We start from the raw sequence: 27,941 nt of genomic DNA on the forward strand, positions 1-27,941 counted from the left end.
GACCCGGAAGTAGACGAACCTCACGGAAGCCGGCCTTGGCCCTGCGGCTGCTGCCGTCGCCGCGGAGAAAGTGTTGGAACTGGCAGCCTAGGAATGGTGAGACTTCGCGGTTCGCCTTTGAGGATTCTGAGGAGAGTTGGGGGTGAAATGGGGTTTCCCAGAATGCTGCCGGGTACGATCCCCCCAGGTTTGGGGCCCCGCCCCGGTAGCGCCCCGAAAATCTGCGCATGCGTGGGCCGGACCGGGCCAGAATCTGGTCCGAGAAGTTACGCATGCGCAAAGGTAGCATGCCAAAGGTGGGGTGAGAATTAGCCTGGGAGTTGACTCCCTTCCCCCGCCACCGGCCCCTGGGGCTTGAATCAAGGCTCCGAGAGCATCAGGGTTCATTCGGCGCTTTGCTTTTGAGTTGCAGTACTGACTTCACCACTTGTATCCCGAGCCCCTGAAACAGACCCGGACAAATTCCCTACTTTGGGTGTGCATTTGGCGGGGAGAACGAAGGGCGGAGGGCCAGAGAAGGAAGGGGACGCAGACCCTGCCTCAGTGTAACGGCGGCATCGGGCTATTCACCCTTTCCCCAAGTGGCTGAACTCCCAACCGTATCCAGTGGAGCTGTTTGACGAGCGCTTCCTGGTCAGAAGCGTCCCTGATCAGGAGGGGCAGGACCGGATAGTCCCCAGCACCTGAGTTCTCCGGGTCTTAGGCGAGGGTCCCCCAGACGGCGGTTGATGTTTGCTCAGTGACCAAGCCGCGTTTTTCAACTTCCACGAAGTAACGCCCTCTAAATCTTTACCCAAAGCTTCAAATGAAAAAAAAAAAAAAAGGTAGACTGGTTGGAGTCCTATCTCCTTTTCCTTTCCCGTGCTTTGGACTGGGAGGGGAGCTGAGTGGGCAGCTGACAAAGCAAAAGTGAGCCAAGAATCTTTTGTTTCTTGCTAGTTTGGAGTCAAGGCCCTTCACCTAGGGGCTGTTAGTAGAATTAGAGGGGTTTGTGAACTTCCTGAAATGTGTACATTTTTCTAGGGTCCCTAGCTTTTATCACTGTCTCAGAGATGTTGGTGACCTTCAAAAGGCTACTGGTTTATTAGGGTCATATTGGCAGAATATATTGTGTCTTTTCTGGTGTTTTTGCTAGCTTATGGGATGCTGAGGACCAGTTCCAGTATAAGGAGGTGAGGCTGGCCAGATGGAAATCTGAGCCTCAGGGAGCCTCATTTCTCCTTTGCAGAATCTCCTCTCGGCCTCTAAGCTCACCTGGTCAGAATCCTTGGATGAGCCTGTGGGACCCTTCCTTCTAGCCCTGTGGTTTGGAACCAGTGGCTTTGGGACTGTAAGAGGATGGACAAAGGTAGTATGAGGCCGGGCCAGCTCCCCAAACGCTCAGGCGCCAAGCATCTGCTGATTCCACCCCGTGCCTGGCACGTGTGTCTTTCGGTCCTGGCTGGGCATTGCCACCTCCCCCTGGGCCAGCACCACCCACGTACCTCTCGGCAGAGGCCACAATTGACTGACTTTCTGTTGAGCTGCTGCTCTTTGGCATGGCTGCATTTTGATGGCAGAGGGAGCAGTTATGCCCAGAGCCCGGTGTGTCGGCATCACCAGTCTGACCTGAGCACCATGTGCTGCACGACATGACACGTGGCACCGGGAGAACTGCCCAGCGTGGAAGGTCTGGGCCCAGATGGGACTGGATGGCCAAGGAACTCCCACCTTAAAACCTCAAATGTGAAGGAGGCAGGGGAGGGACCAAGAGGGCTGGCTGGGAAAGGGGGGCTGAGGAGGGGTCCCCTGTGCAGAGGCTCAAGGCTCTGCTTGGCAATTAGGAGCTCTGACTTCACCACTTCTCTTTTTTCTAGATTCTCAGGGGCTGCTAGATTCATCCCTCATGGCATCGGGCACTGCCAGCCGCTCAGAGGATGAGGAGTCACTGGCAGGGCAGAAGCGGGCCTCCTCTCAGGCCTTGGGAACCATCCCTAAACGGAGAAGCTCCTCTAGGTAATAAGGATTTGAAGGGCCAGAAACTGAGACTGCAGCATGCCTTCACCCCTGCACCCCTCTGGGGCCTGCGTTGGCAGAGGCTTGTGCTTTTCCTGACCTTACTAAGTATCTCCTTGAGACTGACCAAGGGAGGGAGATCTTAGGTCTTTGATGTGAAGTCTTTGTAGTGTGGTACCCTGTCATCTCAGAGGGGTGGAGCATAGAGGTTCCATGCCTCGACCACTGAGCCAGAGCAGTGAGCACTCTGACTGCTGGGAACCTGCTCTTCTTTGGAGGCTGGGTGTGGGTGAGTGGGTACTGGGGGTGGGGCGTGGAGAGCTCACTGAGTAGGTTCACTCTTCACAGGTTCATCAAGAGGAAGAAGTTCGATGATGAGCTGGTGGAGAGCAGCCTGGCTAAGTCCTCTACCCGGGCGAAGGGGGCCAGTGGGGTGGAACCAGGGCGCTGTTCGGGGAGCGAACCTTCCTCCAGTGAGAAGAAGAAGGTGAGGATTGGGAGAATGGGGAGTAGCAGGGGGTGGGGGCCAGTGCCAGATTTCGTGTTTCCCCACAACCTCCGCCAGCTGGCAAGAGCCCTGCAGAGGAGGCTTGTGAGAGGATCAAGCCGCCCCAGCCCCAACCTTAGATGCCTCCCTCCTGGGAGCCCATCTCACTACTCCCGCTTTCTTGCTGCATACCCCCCACCACCACCACCCTGTCAGCGCATCCTGTATCACATTCTGTGTGGGAGGCATAGAGCGTGCATCTATTCTGGGAGCAGACAGCCTGTTCCCAGCATTGCTGGGTGTAAAAATAACCCCCAGGTGGCATTGCTCTGGCCCCAGACACTGTACCAGCAAGAGTGTTTTCCTGGTATCCTCCCCACCCACCCTCCACACCGGGGCTGGGGGCACCATCACCAAAAAGAAGACCCCATATGGTCTAGGACTGTGTAGAAGTACTTTGATGGGGGCGGGAACGGGGAGGGGCTGGTATTAGAAAGCTGAGCTCCCTGCCTGTGGCTTCTTGTTGGGTGGGGCTGTACAAAGCTCTGGGTCTGAAACCCCAGCTGCCCTGGTGCCAGCTCTGAGCTCACTCTACTCCTGCCCTCTGCCCAGGTGTCCAAGACCCCCAGCACACCGGTGCCACCCAGCCCTGCCCCAGCCCCTGGACTCACCAAGCGTGTGAAGAAGAGCAAACAGCCGCTGCAGGTGACCAAGGACCTGGGCCGCTGGAAGCCTGCGGACGACCTCCTGCTCATCAATGCCGTGCTGCAGGTAGTGCTTCCTACCACAGGGGTCTTGTTCCCTTTTCCCCACTGCTTCCAGTTCTCAGCCCCCAGCTAGCCTGGCAGTGTCTGGAGGTGGCATGGGAGGGTATTTCCCAGTTCCAAAGCTGGAACAAACTGCTCTGGGGTCTTGCAGACCAATGACCTGACATCTGTCCACCTGGGTGTGAAGTTCAGCTGCCGCTTCACCCTGCGGGAAGTCCAGGAGCGCTGGTATGCCCTGCTCTACGATCCTGTCATCTCCAAGTGAGTGAGCTGGCCCCGGTGGCAGCACGGTACTGGGGACACCAGGATTTGGTTCTGGAACAGAAAGAATTGTACAAGGGAGGGGGCTGGGAGGCATGGCTCCCTGGGGCCTGGAATTCTCTGAGATGATACCAAGACCTCCCAGGCTTTGGGGGGAAGCTTCTTCCCGATATCAACCTTGCTAGTCCAGGCTGGATGCTGAGAAAAAGGGCCTGGAAGCCGAGGAAGTAGCACTAGAGAAAACACCAGAATGAATGCTGGGAGCCCTGTCTTACTGCCATATGCATGGTGGTTTAGGGTGGTCCCCTTCAGCTTTCCCACACTGACCTCCCACAGTTTCTTCCTTCATAAGAAGTGGTTGGAACAGAAGAACACCAGGGTCCCTTCTAGTTCTAGCAGTCCAAGTTCCAGATACACCTGTGCACACGCACAACACACACACTTCCTCCTCGGGCACTTCATTTGACGTTATCAGAATAATGCTTAACATCCATCTTCTACCCCACAGACACTGGTGCCACTTAAGCTATAGCCACAGCCCTGATACACCAGGAAATGCTCAGGGCGTGGTTTGGGGAAGAGGAGGTGTCTAGTGGGTGGCCGCTTTAGCCAAGTAAGGGCGAAGGTCTTGGGGCAGGAACAGCAACTGGTCTTAGGATTGCCCTCAGGACTGGCCTCTAGGCAGCTGTGCCCTTGAGTCTCCTCGCAGGGTTGAGCACAGGAGCCTGAGTTTTCTGAATTGCCTGTTCACGTTTTTGACAAACCCACGAGGCCACAGGTGCCTTGCTCATGACCCTCGGGCTCTTCTGTTGAGGGCCTGGATCTTTGAGTTGTGGATTGCAAAGGCCTGCAGGCTTTGAAGAAGTAGGAACCCCAGATTGCTTGACACCATGTCTTCAACCCTCCCGTGCTTTCTGTCTCCTTTCTTCCCAGGCTGGCCTGCCAGGCCATGAGACAGCTGCACCCAGAGGCCATTGCAGCCATCCAGAGCAAGGCACTGTTTAGCAAGGCTGAGGAACAGCTGCTGAGCAAAGTGGGATCGGTAAGGCTGAGGGCCAGTAAGGCTAGAGGGTAGGGTGGGAACCAGTCACCTGGAAAACTGACTGCAGGGAGGCTGTACTGCCTGGGGACCTACCCTGCAGACACATGGACACCTGCAGGGCCTCTGGACGGGGTCCTCTGGGAGAGCCAAGCCTGGCTCCTGGCTGGCAGGAGCTGTCACTTTTTCCATCTCCTGATGGGGACTGGGGCAGGGGGCTCAGATGGTGAGGCAGGGGCAGGACAAGGAAACCCTGATGCCCAGAGCATACTCCCTGCCCTCCAGACCAGCCAGCCCACCTTGGAGACCTTCCAGGACCTGCTGCACAGACACCCCGATGCCTTCTACCTGGCCCGTACTGCCAAGGCTCTGCAGGCCCACTGGCAGCTCATGAAGCAGTATTACCTATTGGAGGACCAGACAGGTAACTGGGCCCAGGATCTGGCAGCGTGGGGGTGCGTATGTATGAGTGTGGAGGGGGCTGGATGCAGCCGCCCTCAGTGCCTTGCAACAAATCCTCAGTGGTTCCCAGGGTCTTGTTCACCTCTTTTTGCAGCAGAAACCACTTCCTTCCAAAGGGAGGGAGCATGGCTGGAATGGTCTTGATGGTAAAGGTAGCCAGAATTGCCTAGAATCCTGAGCAGAAAGACTGAACAAAGGGTCTCCCACTTCTCGATTAGTTTGCTTTTTTGACATGTTTGACAATTACATAAATACCACGTTAATATTTTCTTCATGAGTAACTTTCAAACTTGAGTAAAATGCAAAAGTCTCTTTCGGTGCTCACCCTCCCCCCTTTCCTTCCTTGGAGATAAAGACCTTTTTCTCTAAGCCTTTCTGTCCTTTCCCTCTCTCCACTTTCCTCCCACCGGGCTGTGGGGCTGCCTTCAGGCCACTCAGAAATCCCCGCGGGGGCTTCACACCCAAGCTGCCTGTCTTTCTCTTTCCCAGGGGTCAGAATGCTCTCCGATCGCTCTCTTCCCTTGCCAACAAGACACTCACTCTCCTAATGAGTATTAGGAAAGTGGTCCGATTGGATGGGAAGAAACTCTTCAGTTGGATTTAAGATTCAGGGTCAGACCTGCATAGTCCGAGCACACTTTACTCTCGCTTCTTAAGTACTATTGCATGTTGGCTGCCATGTAGTGGTTCACACTGATCTGAAAATCAGGCCGTGGTTCTGCCCTTCACCCTACTCACTAGGTCTTGTAGCTTCTGGATAATAGAAGATTCCTACCAGAGGATTTTAGGAAATCTTGTCAGGAGAGGCCCCATCTTCTCTTCCTGAGGATCTTTGAATTCAGTATGCAGTGCGCCACCTCCTTTATTCCTGCAGCTTCCTGCAGCAGATCTCTGCTGCTCGCCCAGGCTCAGCTGTCACTGACCTCCCACAGAGAGAGCAGACACCGGATAAAGTTTATTTTTGCTGCTACAGCTAGCTCCTTTGTCACTCTTTTGAAAGTTATCTTGTGTAAATTTGCTAACGTAAAGGTATAACTTTTCAAGAGTCATGTTTTGTGAGTATTTGATTTCTTGGCTATTTGGTGCTTGGAGTCTCTAGCAATAGGGAGCATAAATTGCTTACTTTTCAAGTCAGCTGGGTGTTAGGTTGGTAGGATTCAGGCAGCTGTGGCAGGGTGACTGCCCCAGCCCCATCTCCCACCCAGTCTGGACTAAGGTGACGGCGGCGGGGGGAGAGGCGGTAGTGATGGAGCATTTGTGGCTCCTGTACAGCCCCACTGTTGCTTCCCCAGCAGTGATGACATCTCAGGGGTTGTCAGGCTCCTAAGCCAGCAGTTTCACTAGCTAGTGGAGCTCTTGCTGAGCAGATATTGCAATCCTAGGAACCACTGACCATGAAGCAGGAATTCTCAGATTTGGGGACCCTAGCCCTTTCTACATTTTGACCACAAAGAACTGAAAAACTTTCATAAAACTTTTTCATTAAAAAAAAGTCAGTATTTATCCTATTATCTGGTGGATATCTGACTACATTTGATTGTATTCCATTTCTATTTTTTGGAAAGAAAAGGCATTTCATGGCCCGTTAACCCGTCATGACCCACAGTTTGAAAACACTGGCTTTAAGGCTCCCTTCTGACACCTCCTGAATGAGACTTGACTGTCCTGTGCCTCTCAGCTCCTTGTGGCAGGAAATGTTTGGAGCATGTGATGTAGTATAGGGAGCAGTTTAGACTTGGAATCAGGAAAGCAACCTTGATTTCTGATTCTGTCCTGAACTCAAGTCACAGAGCTTAATCCGCCCTCTGTTTGCTCGTCTGTAACGTACAGCTTGTAGTCGTGCCTTCCCTGCACAGAGCAAGTTCTGTAAGCGGGAACTCTTCGCACACTGAGAGAGCGCACAAAGGTCAGCTTTCATTCCCTGCACTTTCTAGAACCACCTCTGCCCCAGCTAACCCTGGGATGCTCTGTGCCAGAGTAGCACGCAGTCTGATCTGCACGCACTCGTTACCCGTGTCCAGGTCGCTGTTGTTGATTTCAGCGCGAGGCCGTCCCCACAGGGCTCTCCCTACAGTTTGTCCCATTTGCTCATTGTCTGCCCAGCGTCTCGGGGGTGAGTGGGAGCATTGGCACTGACCCTCCCTCCGTCCTTCGTTCAGTGCAGCCGCTGCCCAAGGGGGACCAAGTGCTGAACTTTTCCGACGCAGAGGACTTGATTGATGACAGTAAGCTCAAGTGAGTGGCTGGGGTCACAAGCAGGGCACAGAGAGCTGTGTGTCCCCCAAGGACTCCCAAGGCAGCTCCCGCACCACCCAGCCCTGCCTCTCACTGCAGAGCATGGAGCCCAGCCCATATTCGGCCTGGAGTCCCAGCTGCAGCTGTTGGTGCCTGGTCTCCCTGCTAAGCCCTCCTTACCCCAACCTCCACCCTTTGTACATGACCCCTACTCCAGGGAAGGAGGCTCTGCTGGGACCAGAGGAGCAGCCTACAGGGCCGCTGGGCTGCGGGACCCTAGTGAGCCAAATAGTACCTAATAGTGATGGCAGGTAAGCTTGAATTGGAGCTTGATTCATCCTTCTCTTCTCGCCCCCCAGGGACATGCGAGATGAAGTCCTGGAACATGGTGAGCGTGCCCTGGTGGGAACGTTGAGGGGGTGGGAGCTCCTGCTGGAACAGAAAGGAATAGTACCAGGTGCCGGTGACCTCACCCCTTACACCCCACCTCACCCCAGAGCTGACCGTGGCTGACCGGCGCCAGAAACGGGAGATTCGGCAGCTGGAACAGGAACTCCATAAGTGGCAGGTGCTGGTAGATAGCATCACAGGTGAGGAGTCCAGGGGGCCAGCAAGCTCGCGCTCCCACTCCCTTCACCACACCTCGAGCACCCTGGTTGCTGGGCTGGCCTTACCCTCCTCTCCTAGACCTGTAGCTCCTTTCCCTCAGGGGATCCTGGCCTGGTTCCCTGCCTTCCACAGTGGGGCTCTTCTCTGACACGAACTGCTCTCCCCCAGGCATGAGCTCCCCAGACTTCGACAACCAGACCCTGGCAGTGCTGCGGGGCCGCATGGTGCGGTACCTGATGCGCTCTAGAGAGGTGAGGCCAGCCCAGCCCTCCCTGTCCTCGTCCCCATCCCCACACCCCCTTGCGAGGTTCCCCCCCTGTTGATCTTCCTCTCACAGCCCTTTCTATGTCTGGTCCTGATCTCTCATCTTTCCCTGGCCTGTGTGGACCCCTCCCGTTCCTCAGGTCCCAGCCCTCACCTGCCCCATTTTCCCAGATCACCCTCGGCAGAGCGACCAAGGACAACCAGATTGATGTGGACCTGTCCCTGGAGGGTCCGGCCTGGAAGATCTCCCGGAAGCAAGGTATCTGCAGGAAGCAGCATGAGGAAGTCCCTCCAGCCCCGGGACTTGGCCTCCATGGGAACCTTGGGCACAGACAGGGGCTGAGGAGCTGGCATTTTAAGATCCCTAACTTAGGGGTGCTAGGTGCCTTGTAGTGTCCCCAGGAAGCAGAGGGTACATGTGGGTTTCAGACCCTTTTCTAGCTTCCCTCATCCCATCATAGCCCTTTCCTTTCTTTTCCCATAGGTGTCATCAAATTGAAAAACAATGGTGATTTCTTCATTGCCAATGAGGGCCGGCGGCCCATCTACATTGATGGACGGCCTGTGCTGTGTGGCTCCAAGTGGCGCCTTAGCAACAACTCAGTAGTGGAGGTGAGCTGGGGAGAGGTGGAAAGGCCACAGTGAACCCTGGGGTGTGGTGAGCCAGAGTGTAGGCCTGGCCCTAGCCTGACTCACCTCCATCCTCAGCTACCCTTCTCTCCTGCCCACAGATTGCCAGCCTGCGATTTGTCTTCCTTATCAACCAGGACCTCATTGCCCTCATTCGGGCCGAGGCTGCCAAGATCACGCCACAGTGAGGAGTGGCGGTGGGACCCATGGGCTCTCTCTGGCCTCAGTGTCCCCTGCCATCCCAGCCCCTGGAGCTGGAGACTCAGGCTCTTGGAGAAACCAGAGTGGGCAGCGGGAGACTCGGCTCCTGGCCCCTCGATCTGAGCCTCTGCGGGAGGGTGGGGCTGGCCCTGGGGAAGCACCTGAGGCTGGGACCCTCAGCTTCCTTAGTGCCAGAACCCCTCCTTCTCTCTGCAGACGATCCTGCCCTTTCCCCCAGATTCCCGCCTTTGCTCCCTGTCTTCAGCTGATTATTAATAGCTTCAGACTTTTCTTTTATTATTTTTCTTTTGTAAATACAAAGCACTGAGTTCCAAAGTAGTTTCTTTATTCTCTTTTTAATATAAAAAACATGGTGACAGGTGAGGCAGGGGCACATGCAGGGGATAGCAGAACCCCTCCTGGGCCTCGGGCCACTGCCCCCCAGCCTGCAGAGGGCGACAGGGTGGTCAGAGGAGCAGGCTGAGGGGAGCAAGGGCCCCAGGAGTAGGAGCCCAGAGATTCCTGGGCTGGGGCCTGCCCCTGAAGTTCCCTCCCACCCTGTGAGTCCGGGGCCAGGCGTTCATTTGCTGTCTAGCTCCCTGCCCTGAGTCCGCAGGTAGCACGGAGTCCCCGGTGGGTGGGGGGTGGCTGTCCCCTTCTCCACCCTGAGCTTGGGCAGAGCAGCAGATGGAAGCAGGTCTGGCAACATTGAGTTCTGAGGCTGGTGGTCAGACCCCTGTGCCTTCTTCCTGGGTCCACTGGACTGTACCAGAGCCGTGGCAGCCGATAAGCACCATCTCCAGGCTATGGGGCTCCCAGGGCAAGGCGTGGCCCCCCGAAGCTGGTGGGGGCTCTCCGGTGCTGGCAGCCTCAGCCTGGGTCATGGGCTCCGGGGGCCCAGTCCTAGCCCCTTCCTCGGGAGGCGGTGAGCCAGGGGTGCTGGGCTCAGGGCAGAGTTCTCCTGAGCCTGGGGGCTCCGAGTCAGAGGTGGAGGTCCAAAAAGCAGTGGCTCGAGGCCATGGTGAGCTCTGAGATGCAGGGGGGCCCCAGGGCCAGGGAGCCATGAGGGGAGGGGGCCCTGGACGAGGGTGGGGCCAGGTCCCACTCAAGACAGAGCCAGCTGAGGGCTGTAGGCAGCAGGAGGATGCCCCAGTGTCCACACACAGGGGCTGCAGCAGCCCAGAGGCCCCGGCCGGGCAGGGGCCCTCCCCTCGGGGTGCCAGGACCAGCTGCACAGCCTGGCGAAGGGACTGCAGCCCCTCCCGCATCTGCAGCACCTGCTCAGACAGCTCCATCACCTGCAGGGAGGGTGGGCGTGGTCAGAGTGGAGCCGGGACCTGCCAACAGCAGGCACACCCCACCTGGCCCCTCACCCACCGCCTGCCGAAGCTTGTCCAGCGTGTCTGTGTTCCTCACCTCGCTGGGCCCAAGGGGGACAGTGAGCAGGCCGTTCTCTGTGGACAGTAGGAAGGGGTTACCAGCCAGGGCTGGTCAATGAAGATAGCGTGGGGTCCAGGCCTCTGCCTGGTGAGCACAGACCACACTGGCCTGGCCAGGCCTGCCGCCAGGAGCAGCCATTTGTAACCTTGCCCGAGTTGCTGAATCCAGTGCAAACCGCCAGGGAGCCTCGGGCACACTGACTCGGGCTTCCCCCTTGGGAAGCTGCCTTCGTGATTGTCTCTTGTTCTGTCTTCCAGGCTAGGGGACACTCTGAGGGCTGCCGGGCCTGCCCGGTGGTCATTTTCAACTCTGCTTCCCCAGCCCTGTATCTCCCGCAGTGGGCCAGACACTTCTAAGGGTTTTAACAACATTATCTCATTTAACATGCACAACCACCTTTTTACAGATAGGAAGCTGGCAGCAGAGATCTAAGCTCCATTTCAGCTACCTTCCAACACCAAGGTGCTGGTGTTACCCACCAAACTCCCCCGCCCAAACCATGCAGATGGATGAGGGCAAGAAGGCATCCAAAGTCTGTGCCCTGCCAGTTTCTCAGAGGCCCCCAGGGCAAGGGGCCTGCTCTGCCAGCCTCCCCACGGACTGAGCCCTAGTACCTGGTCCAGGAGAAGGGCTGCTGCTACATTCCGGGCCAGACTGCCTCACACGGAAGGAGAACTTGGGCTGGTCGGAGCCACAGCCGTCCTCAATCCCATCTACAACCCTGCGGACGCAGGCGCCAGGGCAACAAATCAGTCAACAGACAGACACTGCAGTGTTCTGTTTTACAGGACAAGATGCCCCACTGTCCACAGAAGCTACAAGAGCTGGAGCTAGGCCAGGGGCTTGGGGTCCCAAGAGAAGGGTGGAACACGTGGTCCCTTTTTCCCTAGGAGCTTGCAGTTTCTAGCTTGAGCGGTATGAAACAGCAAGAGTTCTGAGCAGTGCATGGCCTGAATGGTGGAGTTGGGGCAGGGAGGAGGTGGGGTAGTCAAGGGGGCTTCCTGGAGGAGGCTGAGAGGGGTTAGGATGGAAGGATGGGCATCCAGGGCAGCAGTGTGGCTGGCTGGGGACCCAGCCCTGTCACTAGCTCTGCCTGACTTCAGTGGCCCAGAGCTCGCTCACCTGGGGCTCAGATCTGGGGGCACATTCCATGGCACGGGGGGCAGCCGCAGCCCCTCCAAGCTCCGAGGGTGAGTTGAGGGGCCGGCCTCAGCCTGCAAAGCCCCAGCCCTGCCTGGCCGCCCTCTGCCACCTAGCCGGGACCGGGGCACAGTTCGCCGCGGGGATAGCAGCTTGGCAGCTGAGGACGAGGAGGTGCAGCCAGGGGACAGCAGGGGGCTGGAGGGCTCATCAGCTGGGGCTGGGGAGGCTGCGGGGCCCTGCTCCCCGTCTGTCTCCTTCTCCTCCAGGGTGGACATGAGGGTGTTGTCGCCACTCAGGGAGCTGGTGTCTGCCTGGGGAGAGCAGGGGCAGGGAGTCAGCATGGATAGCACCCCAGTGTCCCACTCACTCCCCCTGCCAGGTCTCACGGTCCTAGAAGCCAGGAGCTGTTTTTGTTAAAACAGATGTGGGTGTCTCCTACCTCCTGAGGAGGAGGCTCAGCAGGGGGAAGGGGTGTTTTCCTGCTGCCATCTCAAAGCCACCAGCCCTGGAGGCGTTCACTGTCCCTCAAAATTCTAGCCAAGCACGGACACGCTGTCTCTCTACTTGGTCTCTGAGGCACACTGAACTGTCCAGGAGGACCCGGTACTAAAAACTGGTTTGGAATTAGTGACATAAGGCAGGGAAACTCAAAAGCCCCCTCAGAGTGGTCCTGGGTCATGGCAGCGCACTTTGCAGAGGTGGCCTGACCTGAGGGCACCGCCCATCCCCTGCACACAGCCTCCTTGTCTGGTACCAGTGGGCTTGGTCAGACTCTCCTGGGCCAGGGAGAGCAGGAGAGGCGGCTGAGCAGGACAGGGCTGGGCTCTAAGGGCTGGTGTGAGGGAGTGAAGGGGCGGGAGAGTGTGGAGCCACCCCCATCATGCATGCAGTGCTCACACCAGGCCATGCGCTCACACCAGGCCATGCACTCACACAGCACCCCCACGGACCCCCTTTCCAACTCCCCAGGCCTCCAGCCCTCCCGCGCACAGACCCAGCGCCCTCACCTCGGCGGGGCCTCCACCAGCACCCAGGTTGTAGCTGAGCTCCCCTCGGAGGCCCCGGCTGAAGCGGGGGGCAAACTCGGGGTACAGTGCCAGGCTCTCATGCAGCCCGGCCAGCTGCAGACACTGTAGGACGCAGTACGTCAGCCCCTTCACATCGGCGTTGGCCTTGACCACCTGCTCACGCCGGGGCAGCTCACAGCCGATCAGGTCTCCCTTCCCTGAGAAGAGCCAGCAGAGGTCAGCAAGCCCTGTCCCTCAGCCACCAGACAGGGGATGCCTGGGGCCTCTCCAGCCAGGACAGGAGCGGGGGGGCCCAGACGCTGGCCAGCCCCCGCTGCCCGCCTCACTGGCTTCTCAGAACAGCCCGGTGGCCCGGGTGCTCAGTCACCTTTGGGGTCAAAGCACTGTGCTGAAACACCCAAGTTTTAAGTCTAATGGTCTCCAAGTTGCATGTGGATCAGAATCCTCTGGGAAAGTTAAACCTATCAGACTCCCCAGGGAAGGAGCCCCATCACTATGTACAGAATCATATCTACTGGAGCCCGCGAAATTGTTTTTAAGCCCCGTGGGTGATTCAGATGGAGCTTGTCTAGGAACCAGTATGTGGAAGCAGCAAGTTAGTGCTGTGTGTGTGTTGGGGGGAGGGTGGGTCATGTTATTGCACCAAGCCTTGGTGCCTCTTCTACATGGCAGATCCCGTCCTGAACTGAGTCTGTGGTGCTTTCTTCATCTTACCAGAAGGTGTCAACGGAGGGGTTCCCCACCACCCAAGTGAGACTGCCACCTGGCTGACAGCAATAGTAAAATGGTATCAATTCGAGTCCGCACCCCAATCTCAAGAGATGTTAAATTGCAGGGTGGGAGGGGGGTGTGGGGGGAACATATGACTTAGAATCAATGAAATAGGATGTCTCCAATCAGGGACATGAGGATTAAATGAGTTTGTATAGATAAAGTATTGGTCACATAGATGGTCGGTCAAAGTTCATTTCCTTCCCTTCCCTCTCAACAAGAATCCCCTATAGCTGATTCCCATCAGGGATGGCTGGCCACCGGGGCTTGGGCAGAGCACTCATGGCCCTCACAAGGAAGCTCAGCCCACAGCCAGACATTTCACAAGATTAGACAGCTTTTCCTCATCCTTAAGGAAAAAGATGGCTTGCCGCCACCCCCGCTGTGGGCTGCCTCCCGCTGCCAGCAGAACTCACTGAGCTTAAAGGCCTCCTCTAAATGTTCACGGACTTTTGCTCAAACTTAAGTGTAGAACGCATCATCGTTAAATCTTATTTTCTTGGCTCCCGGCCATCCTTCTGGTTCCTTCTGAGAGCTGTTTGGATCTCAGTGTGATCATCTGATGAATGAGCTCTCTCTCCTCATGTGTGTCATCTGGAAATAGGATAAGGATGTATTTCTTGTTCTCATCCAAGAGGGGAGAGAAAAACAAGAGATAGGACAGGACCAAGGATGGAGTTCCGTGCCACTGGTCTCGGGGACCAGCTTCCAGCTGACCTCAGCCAGAGCTTCCAGCTCAACTCATCAAGGCGTGTGAGGTCCTCCCCACACCACCACTCAGCTCATCTCCCTTTGTCTTGCCTCTGTCCTCCCCCATAACTAACTTTGCATGCTTAGCTGTTAGTTTATACACAGGGGTAGAGGCCAGAATTGATACTGCTAGAGATGCGTGAGCCTTAGCTGCCAGGAGCAGGCAGCAAGCACCTGCATGTTCAACTAAGGAGGCAGGTGGGAGATGGGGTGAAGGCAAAGCAGAAAACCAGGCTATCATGAAGGCTAGGGAGCCAGGCGTCCATCAGGGCGTCCAGTGCAGCCAAGTCAAGAGAGGAAACCGTTCATCTGGAACATACGGGCAGGGACAGGACGGATCAAAGGTGGCGTACGTCCCAGCGTGGAGAATTCTGGAGGCAAAGGTGGGACGTGGGCAGCGGCCCTCCTTGAGGCTGCCTTCACACCAGATACGGGCATTCTGAGACCTGGCGCCTGGCATCAAAGAGGGATTCTTGCAGGACCCATGCCAGCTGCCAGCCACGCTGCTTCCTCAGCTCCAAGCTGAAAGCCATCTGCTTAATAATCCACTGGACAATCTTGCTTTGGAGTGACCAGTTTGCAACTGTCAAAATCTGCTTTTTTGCCTTTCTGAGGAACTTGCCATCTCCAGTTCCTCATAATTTCTCCCGGATTGCCAGCCATACGTGAGTGGCCATAATTCCATTTTCTCAGGGTCCTGGCATTAACTGCACGTAGGGCCAGAAGCCAAACTTGTGAGCAATGCCTCTCTCGGTTCTCATGGTATTTCTTTCTTCTGTTCCTGTTGGAAGACCATCCTCAGAGACGAGAGGATGGACACACGGTTGCTGCTGGCCATGTGGTTCTCCAGGTGAGTGACAAACTCCAGCCTCTCCAGGCAGCAGCAGCTGTCCCCACAGGGAGTGTGCAAGCACTGCTGCCTGAGGACTGGCTGTGGTCCGGGCACCTTCCATCTGTATGTGAGGCCCTCTGTTCCCCACAGAGACCACAGCGTCCCCACAGCCCTGGAGCCTGCAGCCCCGTGTCGCCCACCACCCTGAAATCGCGCCCTTTTTGCGGGAGGACTCTCCCCAGAGCAGAGCACTTAAGAGCACAACGTCTGAAGCCTGAGGTTGAGTTAGCAGGCCAGGTTCTAGCCCTAGTGGCCTGCCAACTCATTAACTTCTCAGAGTCTCAGTCTCCTTCCATGCAAAACAAGAATAGCAATAGTTTCTCCCGGCTGGGTTTTGTGAGGTTTGCGTGAGTTGAAGCATGTAAGGGCCTGGATGCAGGGCTGGCTCCACTGTAGGACCCCTGGGGCCAGCACTGTTACCACATCCCTTCCACAACTGCAATCTCTCCCTCTTATCTAAGGGACTGATCTAAGGATCAGTCTTTTCTTTTGCCAAGAAGGGAAATGTATTTGGAGCCTGAGCTCTGTTGTCACCCATCTCAATCCCGGGCCTGCTCTAGGAGAGTAGCATCTCCTGTTTTCTAACAAAAATGGCATACACACACATACAGTCGATTAATCTTCGACAAAGGAGGCAAGAATATACAATGGAGAAAAAACAGGCTCTTCAGCAAGTGGTGTGGGAAAGTTGGACAGCTGCATGTAAATCAATGAACTTAGAACACTCCCTCTCACCATACACAAAAATAAACTCAAAGTGGCTCAAAAACATAAGACATGGTACTGTAAAAGCCCTAGAAGAGGACATGGGCAAAACATTCTCTGACATAAATTATACTAGTAATTTTTTAGGTCAATCTCCCAGGGCAATAGAAATAAAAGCAAAAATAAACAGATGGACCTAATCAAATACAAGCTTTTGCACAGCAAAGGAAACCATAAACAAAATGAAAAGACAATCTATGGAATATATTTGGAGAAAATATTTGCAAATGATATGACCAACGAGCTTAATTTCCAAAATATACAAGCAACTCATACAACTCAACAACAACCATAATCACAGCAAAAAACAACCCGATCAAAAAAATGGGCATTAGAACTAAACAGACATTTCTCCAAAGAAAACATACAGATAGGCAACAGGCATATGAAAAGATGCTCAACATCGCTACTTATTAGAGAAATGCAAGCTAAAACTCCAATGAAGTACCACGTCACACTGGTCAGAATGGCCATTATTGAAAAGTCTACAAATAACAAATGCTGGAGAGGGTGTGGAGAAAAGGGAACCCTCCTACACTGTGGGTGGGAATTTGAGTTGATGCTGCCACTATGGAAAACAGCATGGAGATTCCTCAAAAAACTAAAAAGAGAGTTGCCATGTGGTCCAACAATCCCACTCCTGGGCAAATATCCAGACAAAACTCTAGTTCAGAAAAATACAAGCACCCCTATGTTCATAGCATTACTGTTTACAACAGTCAAGACATAGAAACAACCTAGATGTACATTGACCAACACATGGATAAAGAAGAGACGGCATGTATGTATATATGTATATGGGAATACTGCTCGGCCATAAAAAAGAATGAAATAATGCCATTCGTAACAACATGGGTGGAACTAGAGATTATCATACTAAGTGAAGTCAGTCAGAAAGAGAGAGAAATGCCATATGATACCACTTATATGTGGAATCTAAACTATGACACAAACGAACTTATCTACAAAACAGAAACAGACTCACAGACATAGAGAACAGACTTATGGTTGCCAAGGGGGAGGGAAGATAGGGAGGGAGGGAGTGGGAGGTTGGGATCAGCAGATGCAATCTATTATATATAGAATAGATAAACAACAAGGTCCTGCTGTGCAGCGAAGGAAGTATATTCAATATTCTATGATAAACCATAATGGAAAAAAATATTAAAAAGATTGTGTATATATATGTATAACTGAATCACTTTACCATAAAGCAGAAATTAACACATTGTAAATCAACTATACTTCAATAAATTAAAAGAAAAAAAATAGCGTTCATGCCTCCCTTTTTCCTGCCTGAACACTTGCCAGCACTTGCATTTTTAGCATTTGATTTTTCCCCCTTGACAGAAAGTGCTCCCTTCCGTCCTCTCACAGACCAAAGGCTGGCACTTGGCTCTCATCCTGGCCTCCCGAAATCCAGGAGATGAGGTCACTTCTTCGTGTTGCCACCTGGTGGTCACCGGGTCCGCTCTTAGCTTTGCCTAGGGCTCCACGGCTGCTACCGACCCCACCCTGGCTGCTTCTCCCTGGAGGCCTTGCCCACATCTCTCTGCAGAAGGGACCATGGTTCCACCCGCCCCGCTCCCCAGCCCTGGCATCCTCCACTTCGCCCTCACAAACCTAGGATGGCGAGCACAGTTCCGCCCTTGAGCACCTCCATGGAGCCAGAGCAGACGAAGTAGAGGGCCTGGAGGGCGTCGCCCTGGTGGATGAGGTACTCGCCCGGCGTGCAGAAGGCGGGCCGCAAGGCCAGGGACAGCGCCCGCAGGCAGCCCCGGCTGGCCGCCTCGAACAGGGGCAGCTGCAGGACCTCCTTGTGCAGGTGCATGGCGATGTCAGCGCGGAGCTCGTCCGGGAGGCTCTGCAGCAGCTGCGGGTGGCACCAGGTGGGGAAGGTCAGAGTGGAGAATGGGAGCAGCCTCCCGCCAGCCCTTTCCACCCGGAGAGCCTGAGGAGCAAGGGGAGGCGTGGGAGGGACCGGCCTCCCTCCCCTCCAGCAGCCCTGCTTTTCTCCACCAGGCCTTGGGCTTGGACGTCAGTGAGCAGGGCCTGTAGATCTAACGGTGGTGGAGAGGGGCCTTCGAGCCGGCTTGGCTGCCTTCTGCTCCTCCCCGCTGTCTCCCCAGGAGAGAGCGGAGGCACGGAGGTCAGAATGCTGCCTCCCTTGCCCTCCAGCCGGGTCCGCGGAATCTTGGGCGGAGCGCACGCTCCTGGAAGGAGCAGAGGCTGGAAGGGCCGGCCCTGGAGGCCTGCGCACCTCTGTGGTGTCGATACCGTTGTTCACCGCCCAGGTCGCCTGGAAGTACTCGAGCATGCGCTGCTTGAGGGGCTTGGGGATGCGGTGGATGCGGATGTAGTCGCGCAGGTCGCGGGTGCGGCTGTGGTACAGAAAGCGGCGGGCGTACATGCGCTGGATGATGGCCGTCACGTTCCCAAACACCACCGCGTGCATCAGGGCTGGGGAGGGGGGCAGAGGGGTCACCTCCAGGACCTGCCCAGCCCGGCCAGCCACGTGCTGGACACACCTGTCCCCGCAGCTCCCACTCCGCCCCCACGCTAGGCGAGGCCCCGGCTGCCGTGTGGCCTCTCCCGGCCCTGGCCTCGGGTTCCCTGTTCCTCTAAGGCAGACGCACCTCGGGGAAGGACCGGGGACCCTGCTGGGGGTGGGGAGGCCGGGGCCCGGCCGAGGTCATGAGTCTGGGACGGGGCCCTGGACCGGAAGCGGGGCAGGCCTCACCGCCGATGAGCATGGTGCAGATGGAGAAGATCTTCTCCGTGTCCGTGTTGGCGGACACGTTGCCGAAGCCCACGCTGGTGAGGCTGCTGAGCGCGAAGTAGAGGGAGGTGATGTAGGCGCTGCGCAGTGAGGGGCCGCCCAGGAGCTCAGGCCCGGTCCTGTTGGCCTCGCCGAAGCTGCTGCTACAGTTGTCACTCTGGCCCGAGCTGTTCCCTGCGGCAGGGCTCCGGCCCACCAGGTAGTAAGGGGTCTCCAGTCGGCGGGCCAGCTCCTGCAGCCAGCCTGGGGAGAGGGCAGGATGGCACTGCTGCACTGCGGCCACCGTGTGCATGCTGCTTCCCCTGGGGTGAGGGGGCACCTGGCTGCAGACCCACCCTCATGCTTCTTTCCAGGTGTGTCCCTCCTCTGCCAGCCTTGCACACCCCATCCTCCCTTGATCCTCACCAAGACAAGCCCATGAGGATGAGACTGTCATCTCCCCAGACGGTGTCTCTAGGTGCTGAGGCTGCAGTGAGAAGTGCTGCACCCTCCTCCCAACGGTGGCACTAAACCCAGGCAGTGAGCCCAGCTGGAGGGGGCACAGGGGCTGGTGGGCTCGCTGTACCAGCCCCAGCCTCACTCCCAGGCCCCCCTCCTCTGCCTGATCCTCCTAGACTCTTCTCACTTTTTCTCTGAGCTCCGGAAAGCCATCCTCCATTCAGTCCCATCCTACCCCACAACCACACATGCCACCCAACCTCGTGCACATGTTCTCCGGCACGGCAACACGGATGTGTGCCTATACCCCATTGAGGCTATAGTTGTGCTCCACGCAGTCAAGAGGACAAGGACACACACGTGTGAGCACAGTTCCAGGAGCACAGCCATGCCTGTGCACACTTGGGAGAGAGACGAGGACACACAGGTGCTTGCACACTGACAGCCAGGTAGGAGAGGGACACACCTGCATGGACATGAGCACACAGGTAATGAACACAGAGGCTCTGCACACACACAGACACAGGCCAGCCAGGGACACTGGGAGGACAATGAAGATCGCCCCAGTCTCCCCATCAACCCCACATTCTCTGGTCAGACTTTAGAGGGGGTGGGACTGCGTACTGGGGTCTCTCAGGAGCCCACAGCTGCCCAAAGTCACTCAGTCCACCTGGAGGGATGTGGGAATTCTAAGGTGTTAGATGAAGGTCCCCAGGGTCCACAGAGGCCCCAAGAGTCCTGGCAGAGGTGGGGGCCACGGAAAGCCAGGGAGAGAGGGAAGCTCTAGCACAGGGGTCCAGAGGGTGGGCTCAGGATCACAGGCTGCGGTTGGACCCACCTTTCCACATACCCCTCCCCAGACCCCTGATCCACACTCACCCTAACAGCACACACACAGCCCCCTGTGGTCCTCACACCCCTCCTCTCACCCCCAGCCCTTCATTCAGGAACCTCACACATGTGCCAGGAGCCGGGTGACCCCCAGGAGCTTCCTGCAGGGGAAAAATGTACCCAGCACCTGAGGGCCCTGGGGTGGGGCTCAAACCCATATGCTATGGGCCAGAGTTAGACGACTTCCTGAAAGAGGGGGCACTGGTGCTTGGTCTCAGAGGATGGGTGGTTTTGAGATAAAGAAACTGAGAGGGGCTCATTCCTGATCTAGGGAAAGGCCTGGACTAACCTAGAACTGGCAGCAAGTATAGGCAAGTAGCTTAGCTAGAATGTGGGGTCCACGCTGGGGAGCAAGCTCCAGGCTGAGGAGTTGGGGGTATATGTGAAATCCTGAGCCAAGGCGAGGACTCGCCCTCCTGTTACTTGAGATGTGAGAACACAGGGAAGTGCACAGAGCTCTTCAGTCGTTATTTAGGTGGGCCGCTGAGGTGAAGCCAGTTGCTGGGGGAGAGGGAGGGGGCTGGAGGCAGGAGAAGGAGCAGGATGAAGGGAGGAGCCCCTCCTCACGTAGTCTTGGTCCTGGGGCGTCCACAGCCTCTGATGCTGGTGGTGGGATACTGCCTCTGCTCGTGAAGGGTCAACTGCAGAGGCTGTTCTGGAGGCTGATGTCCCCAAACGACCTCCCTCAGTATTTAGCACCAACTTTTGAAAATCCAGCCCATCTCCACTGGGCTAATGGGACTCTGGGGTCGGAACTCTGTGTCCACACCCAGGGCAGTGCAGCTGCCCAGAACCAAGGCACGGAGGCCAAGGGAAGGCACCTCCCACCAGACAGAGCTGGGCCAGCAGGGGGTGCCACTCTCCCCAACGGACATCCCTGCCTGGGTGGATTTCAGCAGGTCTGGGTGCAGCTCCCACCCAGTTAAGGGTAGTTTCCCTGGAGAAGGAAGGGGCAGATGAAATTGTGAAGGACTTGGAAACTCCCCTAGAGTGAACTAGTGTGTGTGTTAGTCGCTCAGTCATGTCCGACTCTGTGACCCCACAGACTGTAGCCTGCCAGGCTTCTCTGTCCATGGGATTCTCCAGGCAAGAATACTGGAGTGGGTTGCCATTCCCTTCTCCAGAGGATTCCTGACCCAGGGATCAAACCCGGGTCCCCTGAACTTCGGGCAAATTCTTTACTGTTTGAGCTACAGGGAAGTTCCTAATGTGAACTAGTACCAGCCCCAAACAGAAAAACCCTCTGGAACTTAGGGTTCAAGGTATGATCTGCAAAACAGTCAGACAGCCCCCTACAACCCCCATGCTCTCCATGGAGGGGCTCAGAGCTCCTCTGGGAGCCAAAGGTGCTCTTCATGTCATCTCAGCAAGCCCTGTGAGGTGGTCAGAATGGAGAATTCACGTGGATGCAAGACTCAGGCATCTGGATCCTGCTGAGGAAGGCAACTGACCCCAGGGATTTGCAGGAGTCTCAAGAGACTTGGGTTCAATCCTTGGGTGGGGAAGATCCCTTGGAGTAGGAAATGGCAACCCACTCCAGTATTCTTGACTGGAGAATTTCACCGACAGAGGAGCCTGGTGGGCTAAAGTCCATGGGGTCACAAAGAGTCAGACACAACTGAGCGCTAATGCACACACACACGACTTTGGGGTCAGGGCTTTGCGTCACCATTACCTATCTCCCAATCCTCTGACCTCAGAGCTGCCTCCACCACAGCCTCCCTCTGGGAAGGGCAGGTGCCAAGGAGCTGACACTGTCTGGAACATTCTGGTTCCTGTGCTCAGCAACTAGAGCTTTGGGGAATATCCAAGTGGGCCTCTGGGCTACACACCAGTCTCCGTGGGCTTTGTGAACGGGGGAGGATTCGCAGAAGTCTCCTCGTCCCCGGGCACTGATCAGAGCACGTGTCTAAAGCCAACCTGGACTCCGGGTGACTGACCCCACCAAGGAGCAGGTAGTCATAGGGGGGCGTCCGAGCAGCTGGCCTCTTGCCCACTGACTGGAAACCGGGGCTAAAGGCCAGTTACCAGGAAGTTGCCAGAGGGCCGGAGGGCGTGGGCGGAAGAAGGTGTGTTCAATTTTGGAACAGAATGGTTTGGAGAGAGGACGGAAGCTGAGATGTTCACGCAGTGGTGCCAGTGGAGTCGCCCAGGGAGAGCAAGGTGGGGGAGGAGGGGTCTGAGGAAAGCTCGGGGCAGGAGGAGGCCTCATCCTGGGGCAGAGAGGTGGCTGGCAGGGTCAGGTGCTCTGGGGACTTCAAGGGGATAAGGGTTTGGTCCCAGAAGGTCACTGTGACCTGCAGGGTGACATTTTGGGTTGAGCAGTGGGGGTGGAAGCCCTCCTGGCAGGAGTTAAATCGTGAGTGGGAGGTAAGCAGAGGGAGGAGCTGTGAGCGTGGAGGTGAAATGAAGGAGAGTGAAGACACTGGTGGGGCGCAGGGAACGGCTGCTTTTCAGGCAGGGGGAGGCTGACACGGATGAGAGAACGTGCTGCCGGAGGCAAAAAGAGCGGGGAAGGGGCCTTAGGAGCCAAGGTGGTGGAGAATGAGCTTCCAAGAGATTGGTGGGAAAGTGCCAGGCATGTGAGGAGCCCCTGATCATGGGAGACCATGGGAGACCATGGGAGAGAGGTCTCCTGAGAGGGGTGGGCTTCCCAGGTGGGCAGGGAACAGAAGCAAGTGCCACAGGCTTGACCACGAGGAGGCCACGATGGGTGAACAGCCTCTCCCAGGCAGCCTACCAGGCTTTTTCCACAATAAGGGGCTGCTGGAGAGTGGGCCTGCCTTGAGGGGGAGGCTCTGTCACACTCCCCTCTGCACACACACACCAGCCCCCGTCTCCCCCTCACAAACACACACATACTCGCACACACGCCCCAGACACACAGCTGTGAGCATGTACACACGCAGGCTTGCACACATCTCTCTGACACCTTGTATCAGCTCACAGATATCCCCTGACACACACTTGAACTCACATTTCCCTGACACACACACCCTTGAGTGAACAGATTCCTTGGGCACATGTACATACACACACACACACACACACACACACATGCAAGCAGCCTCCAGTACCAATCTCGGGCAGCTCCGAGGCGCTGCTCTCAATTTCCAGCTGGCCAATGTAGAACCAGACGCAGGCCACCCAGTGGGCGAGCAGGGCGAACACGGCCATGAGCAGGGTCAGCACCACGGCGCTGTACTGCGAGTAGCGGTCCAGCCGGGGGAGCAGGCGAAGCAGCCGCAGGAGTCGCACTGTCTTCAGCAGGTGCGCCCCGAAGTACTGCAGTGGGGGGAGGCGGGGCAGTCACCCCAGGGCTGGCCTGGCCCGTCCCCCCCCCCAGCGCGCCCAGCCCGACTGCACTGACCACATTGACCTTGAAGGCGTGCAGCAGGTCAAAGGGCAGCGCTGCAATGACATCCAACAGGAACCACGTGGTAACGTAGTGGAGGCAAATGGACTTGGGGGCAAACACCACCTGGCCTGACTTGGACACGAACGTGGTACGGAAATTCAGCACAATGTCTGTGGGAAGTCAGGGCGGGACTCAGCGTGGGTTGGGGAGAAGCCACACTTTTTTGGGCCCCTGGCTCAGTATGTGACACTGGCCTGGGCCCTTTATATGCATCGTCTTAGTTTTCACAGTAACTGCAAAGGGTAGGTACTGTTATGCCTATTTGATGATGGGAGAAACAGGCTTGGAGAGGCTATGACTAGGTCGCGGTCAAGTGACCCATTAGCAGTGGGGACATATGGACCCGTGGTCCTATTTCAAAGGCCACGGGTCATAAACAAAGGGAGGGCCAGGGGGACAGCAGGGGGCAGTGGAAGCCATGCAGACTATCCCCACCAAAGCCCGGGGGTCGCCAGGGGTGGGACGCACAGAGTGCACATACCGAGAATGAAGAGGACCTCCACGGCCAGGTCGCAGACACTGGGGGGGCCACGGGCGGCACTGGGCTCCCGGGCTGTGCTCACGCACACGCTGTAGGGCACGGTGACAGCCACGTAGAGGGTGGCCAGCAGGATGAAGCCATCCCAAGTGGCCCTCAGCGCCCCACAGTGCAGCAGGATGAAGGGCGACTTCCGGATGGCGGCTACCTTGTACTCAGGCAGATTTGGCTTCTCCCCAAACACCCCCTAATGAGAGGCAGGGCAGGGCCAGGCAGGGAGGACAGTAAATTGGCACAGGCTGAGTTTGGATAGAGTCTGGCCTCCTTTCTCTCCCTGCATTCTCAAAACCACCTCTGGCACAGGTTTTAGAGCCCACTGGTTATAGATCAGAAGACTGAGCATTGGGGAGCTCCAGTGACTCAGCCAAGGTCACACAGCTGCTTAGCAGAGGAGCCAACACTGAGCCAAGGGCCATCTGACTCCAGGGTCCAAACTCCTCCTTTTACCTTTGACAACTCAGGCAGGTGACACTCTCGCCACAACTCCCGAAATGCTGGTGGAGCCTGAGTGGCCCCCTGAGCAGTCTCTCTGTGGTCGGCTCCGTTCCCCTTCTCCATCTCCTCAGCCTGCCCCCCCAGGGCCCCCCTCCCACACACACCCTAGCGCACAGTCCACCTTATTGAGCTTGTGCTTGCCCTTGGGCTGCTTCTGCAGGTGCCCAGACAGGTGGTAGAGCACAGCCCGGCTCCGTCGCCGGTTGGCATTGAAACCTTTGGATCCAGCCCGGCCATATCGGCGTCGACCACCACCTGCGAAAGAACAAGGGCTGGAGAGAAGGGCGGGGGGGGGGGGGGCCGCACACACTTAACCCTGGGGTGTGGGGGTAGACACCTGGTGCTGGCCCAGGGACTGGCTCATTGACTAGTTAGACTATTCAGAGCTGGGGCTCCAGTGTTTCTCACTTCCTAGAGTCATTTGCCAACAACCCCAGCAACGAGCAGTGCTGAGGGTGCATATGGACCCTCCTCCCAGTGCCTTCTTCTAGGAGGGGGACCGGGGCAAGGCAGGAGAGGATCTCCACTAGGAAAGGCCTGAGAGAGGAGTGGGGAGATGGTTCCCAGAGCGGGGGAGTGCTGAGCTAGCAGGAGGCCAAGGGGCAGAGTTGCTGCAACCCTTAGCTGGGGGATGGGAAGAGTATCCCAGCATTAGCAAATGGCAAAGAGGCCTTGTGGCAGCTTCCGTTAACAGCTCTGTGAGCTGTCCAAAGGGCACTCCCAAGCCCTAAGAGGATGCAAGAGGGGAAAGACCACAAGGACTTAAAGGAGGGTTTTGGCTAGGGCTCCCCAGACAGGTTTGTATGAAGAAAAGGAACCAGGTGGGCCTCACTAATCAGTGGGAAAATGGTACTTCATGGACACTAGTGGAATGTGTTTTTTTCCGTTTCTTAGTAAAGTTGACGTCAAAACTCCAGCTTTTGGGACTTCCCTGGTGGTCCAATGGTTAAGACCGCCTTCTAATGCAAAGGGTGTGGGTTCGATCCCTGGTCAGGGAGCTAAGATCCCATGTGCTTGACAGCCAAAAAACCAAAACATCAAACAGAAGCAATGTTTAACAAACTCAATAAAGACTTTAAAGATGGTCCAAACCCAAAAAATCTTAAAAAAAACCCCAACAACTCCAACTGTGTCTCAGCAAGCTTTCCCACCTGGGCCTGCAGAGATGAGAGAGCCACAGGCTTCTTAGCCAGCAGAGCAGGAGTCAGTCAGTGCGGGTAGGGTGGGGGGCCCTCAAGCCCACGCTGGGTACCATGGCCCCACCCAGGCTGAGGTACCCAACACCCCAGGCAGAGCAGCCAGATCAGTGGCCCCTGGGCACCCACCTGACTCCTTCCAGCTGTCAGGCCCCCCTCGGTTCTTGGTTTCACTGATGTCCTTGTGAGAGACCAGGAAGAGGGCCACCTCCCCTTTCTCATTCTTTATGGGTATCACATCCAGGAGACACCAGAACGGGAGCCCTGGGCATGAAGACACAGCTCAGCTCCCATTTTCTGTGCTGCCCAAGATGACAGAGGGGCCATTGACACCCCTTAGTTAAGGCACAAGCCAGCTCCACTTAGGACACTCAGGCTCGATCGAGCATGGAGAGGAAGGGCAAGGGAGAGCAGAGTGGACATTCAGACATGTGTGTTCAGAGATCTGTCCTGCTAAGTAAGATGGGCAAATTCTTCTGCTGGGGGCGGGGGGAAATCCAAGATGGGAAATAGAGGACTGATTGAGATTGCGGTGAGGACCCAAGAAGGTTGAGAAAAAGGAGATGGGAATGTGGGAAGATGGGATGAGATGGGGAGATGAAGATGGGAGTGGAAAGGAGGGACTGTGGATGGGGTGGGTACCAGGCTGGGTGAGACCAAGAAAGTAAGGCAGGCTGGCCAGACGGCCCCTCACCACTCTTCCGGTACAGGATCAGCTCAGCCTTGAACTCCTTGTGCTCATCCAGGGCCTTGCGGATCTGTTGGCGGACGAGCTCACTTGTGTCTGGCCCATAGAGGAAGGAGCAGGCGCAGCCCCGCTGCATGACCTCGGCCCGGGAGAAACCCGTGAGGTCACAGAAGCCATCAGAGCAGTAGACCACGGGGAAGAGCCCCGCCACCTGGGCATTGCCCAGCACGAAGTTACTATCTGCAAGAGAGCACCTCTCAGAGCGGGTGTGTGGTGAAGGGACACGAGGTCTACTGCCTTCCTTTAACACTGCCTGCCATCAAAGGGGGGGTGTGACAATCTTGGGACTCCTGCCTGTGAGTGTTTGGGCTGGGGGGCTGGGGGAGGGTTAGGACAGGAGCTGTCCATGAACTGGAGTTAGGATGTCGCCTGTGTGTCAGTGCCCTGCAAGGACCCATTCTTAGCATCGTGTGTAAGTGTATTTGAGAATCGGCATACCTGAGCCCTGAGGCTGGTGAACGCAGCCCTGTGTGGGTGCTCTGCTCTCTGGAGTGTGAGCTGACCAGCCAGGGGTAAGGAGTGGGACTGGGGATGTCTGCAGGAGAACTGCAGGACCAGTTCTAGGACCGCCTCAGCCCCACCCCAGCCTCGGCCAGGTTCCCTCACCTGCCAGGTGCTCAGGTGGACCATTTGGCTCCTCCCACTGAGCCTCGCTGGGAAAGGCGATTCAAGCCATCATCTATTCTGCACTCTGCCTGAGCCCCAGCTGCCTGACCTGGCTCGGGAGTTAGTGAATGTGATCCACAATGGGGGTGTAAGGACGGTAGCTGAGCTCTGGCAGCCTGGAGCCAGGAACGTATTGGGGGGTGGGGGGCACTGAATCAGCAGGCTACGGGAGCCAAGTGCAGGCAAAGCAGAGGGAGAAGCCTGAAGGGGTCCTCAGAGAGGGGCTTCCACCCTCTATGAGGAGCCAGAGACTGAGGTAGAGAGCTTGGAAGCCCCACTGCGGGGTGGTGGTGGGGGGGTGTGGGTGGCGGTAGTTTGAGGGAGGAGGAGAAGGAAGGGAGCTTTCACGACTTTCCAGGGTTCAGAGCCATAGAAAACCATAATTCAGAACTCTGGTTGCCTTCTCCAAACTTCCCCAGTCTTGGTGGGAGTCCCCAAACCTGTCTATTTGGGGATAGACGGGCTCAGTGGGTTTAGGCAGTGAGGTGAGCTTGAACCAACAGTGCTCTCCGGAGACCGGTTTACTCTATCCTGGTTTGCAAACCTCTTTTCTACAGCAGTTTTTTAAGCCTCTGGGCTGTCTCTTGACGCTTCCTTGCCTCACTCCCCAACCTGCCAGTTCGAGGGTAGTCGATGGGACAGCGCCAGACGCAGGGATGGGATAGATTAGATTAAGTAGCTCCGGGTTCTCTCCCCCAGGCACAGAAAGCATGCCCGGCTCCCAGACTGAGAGTTCTAGTCATTTCGCCTGGCCTGGGGCAGCGTTGACTTTGAATTTTTCAGAAACGGCATCTGAAAGGAGACGGTGGTCCCAGCTTAAAGTGGGGCTCGGGGAAGGGAAGGCGAGAGCAGGAGGGCTCCAGTCTGAGATGTCAGGGTACTGGACTAGAGGGAACCCTGGCTAGGGACAGCTGGTCCGGGAGATAGTGGGACGAGGGTCGGGACTCACGCGTGCCGTCGAAGCGCGTGGCGATGGTGTCCAGGAAGGTGTTCTGCGGCGCCAGGAGTCCCCGCATGGCCGGCATCTTAGGCG

The 27,941-nt window shown here is 56.5% G+C and overlaps 2 protein-coding genes across 8 annotated transcripts; one reads left to right on the top strand and one right to left on the bottom strand.

The window, feature by feature from the left end:
• Positions 1-7: 7 nt before the first annotated feature.
• Positions 8-9,286, top strand: MCRS1 (microspherule protein 1). 4 transcript variants are annotated; one of them, XM_061416221.1, is made up of 15 exons: positions 8-96; positions 1,229-1,348; positions 1,857-1,995; positions 2,344-2,482; positions 3,095-3,253; positions 3,401-3,510; positions 4,444-4,552; positions 4,835-4,973; positions 7,171-7,246; positions 7,606-7,634; positions 7,744-7,836; positions 8,024-8,106; positions 8,291-8,378; positions 8,604-8,731; positions 8,851-9,286. In XM_061416221.1, exons 2-15 carry the CDS (start codon positions 1,339-1,341, stop codon positions 8,935-8,937), a joined length of 1,389 nt encoding a protein of 462 aa, XP_061272205.1. In that variant the 5' UTR covers positions 8-96; positions 1,229-1,338; the 3' UTR covers positions 8,938-9,286. The 4 variants fall into 4 exon arrangements, 3 of the variants coding, with proteins under 3 accessions (XP_061272205.1, XP_061272207.1, XP_061272206.1); XR_009736380.1 differs by lacking the exon at positions 8,851-9,286 and having other exon boundaries at positions 8,260-8,378; positions 8,604-8,693; XM_061416223.1 differs by lacking the exon at positions 1,229-1,348 and having other exon boundaries at positions 14-96.
• KCNH3 (potassium voltage-gated channel subfamily H member 3) lies at positions 9,276-27,941 on the bottom strand. Of its 4 annotated transcripts, none has more exons than XM_061416194.1 (15): positions 27,858-27,941; positions 26,189-26,422; positions 25,624-25,758; positions 24,420-24,553; positions 23,747-23,990; positions 23,218-23,375; positions 22,925-23,132; positions 18,480-18,761; positions 18,000-18,199; positions 17,363-17,612; positions 12,541-12,758; positions 11,513-11,844; positions 11,005-11,111; positions 10,367-10,404; positions 9,276-10,248 (listed from the first exon to the last, which is right to left on the bottom strand). In XM_061416194.1, exons 1-15 carry the CDS (start codon positions 27,931-27,933, stop codon positions 9,679-9,681), a joined length of 3,186 nt encoding a protein of 1,061 aa, XP_061272178.1. In that variant the 5' UTR covers positions 27,934-27,941; the 3' UTR covers positions 9,276-9,678. The 4 variants fall into 4 exon arrangements, with proteins under 4 accessions (XP_061272178.1, XP_061272177.1, XP_061272179.1 ...); XM_061416193.1 differs by having other exon boundaries at positions 10,328-10,404; XM_061416195.1 differs by having other exon boundaries at positions 10,159-10,248; positions 10,328-10,742.

The sequence above is a fragment of the Bos javanicus genome, chromosome 5 (genome assembly GCF_032452875.1).
Source record: "Bos javanicus breed banteng chromosome 5, ARS-OSU_banteng_1.0, whole genome shotgun sequence".
NCBI classification, from domain to species: domain Eukaryota; kingdom Metazoa; phylum Chordata; class Mammalia; order Artiodactyla; family Bovidae; genus Bos; species Bos javanicus.

Excerpts from the sequence above, each read along its gene's own strand:
- KCNH3 (XM_061416193.1), bottom strand. The coding sequence starts at position 27,933 with ATGCCGGCCATGCGGGGACTCCTGGCGCCGCAGAACACCTTCCTGGAC. Across the intron at positions 23,133-23,217 it reads ACGCCTTCAAGGTCAATGTG|TACTTCGGGGCGCACCTGCT; the intron begins GTCAGTGCAGTC and ends CCCCCACTGCAG. Across the intron at positions 18,200-18,479 it reads CTGCACCATGCTCATCGGCG|CCCTGATGCACGCGGTGGTG; the intron begins GTGAGGCCTGCC and ends CCCCCTCCCCAG.
- MCRS1 (XM_061416221.1), top strand. Across the intron at positions 3,511-4,443 it reads TACGATCCTGTCATCTCCAA|GCTGGCCTGCCAGGCCATGA; the intron begins GTGAGTGAGCTG and ends CTTTCTTCCCAG. Across the intron at positions 7,247-7,605 it reads ATTGATGACAGTAAGCTCAA|GGACATGCGAGATGAAGTCC; the intron begins GTGAGTGGCTGG and ends CTCGCCCCCCAG.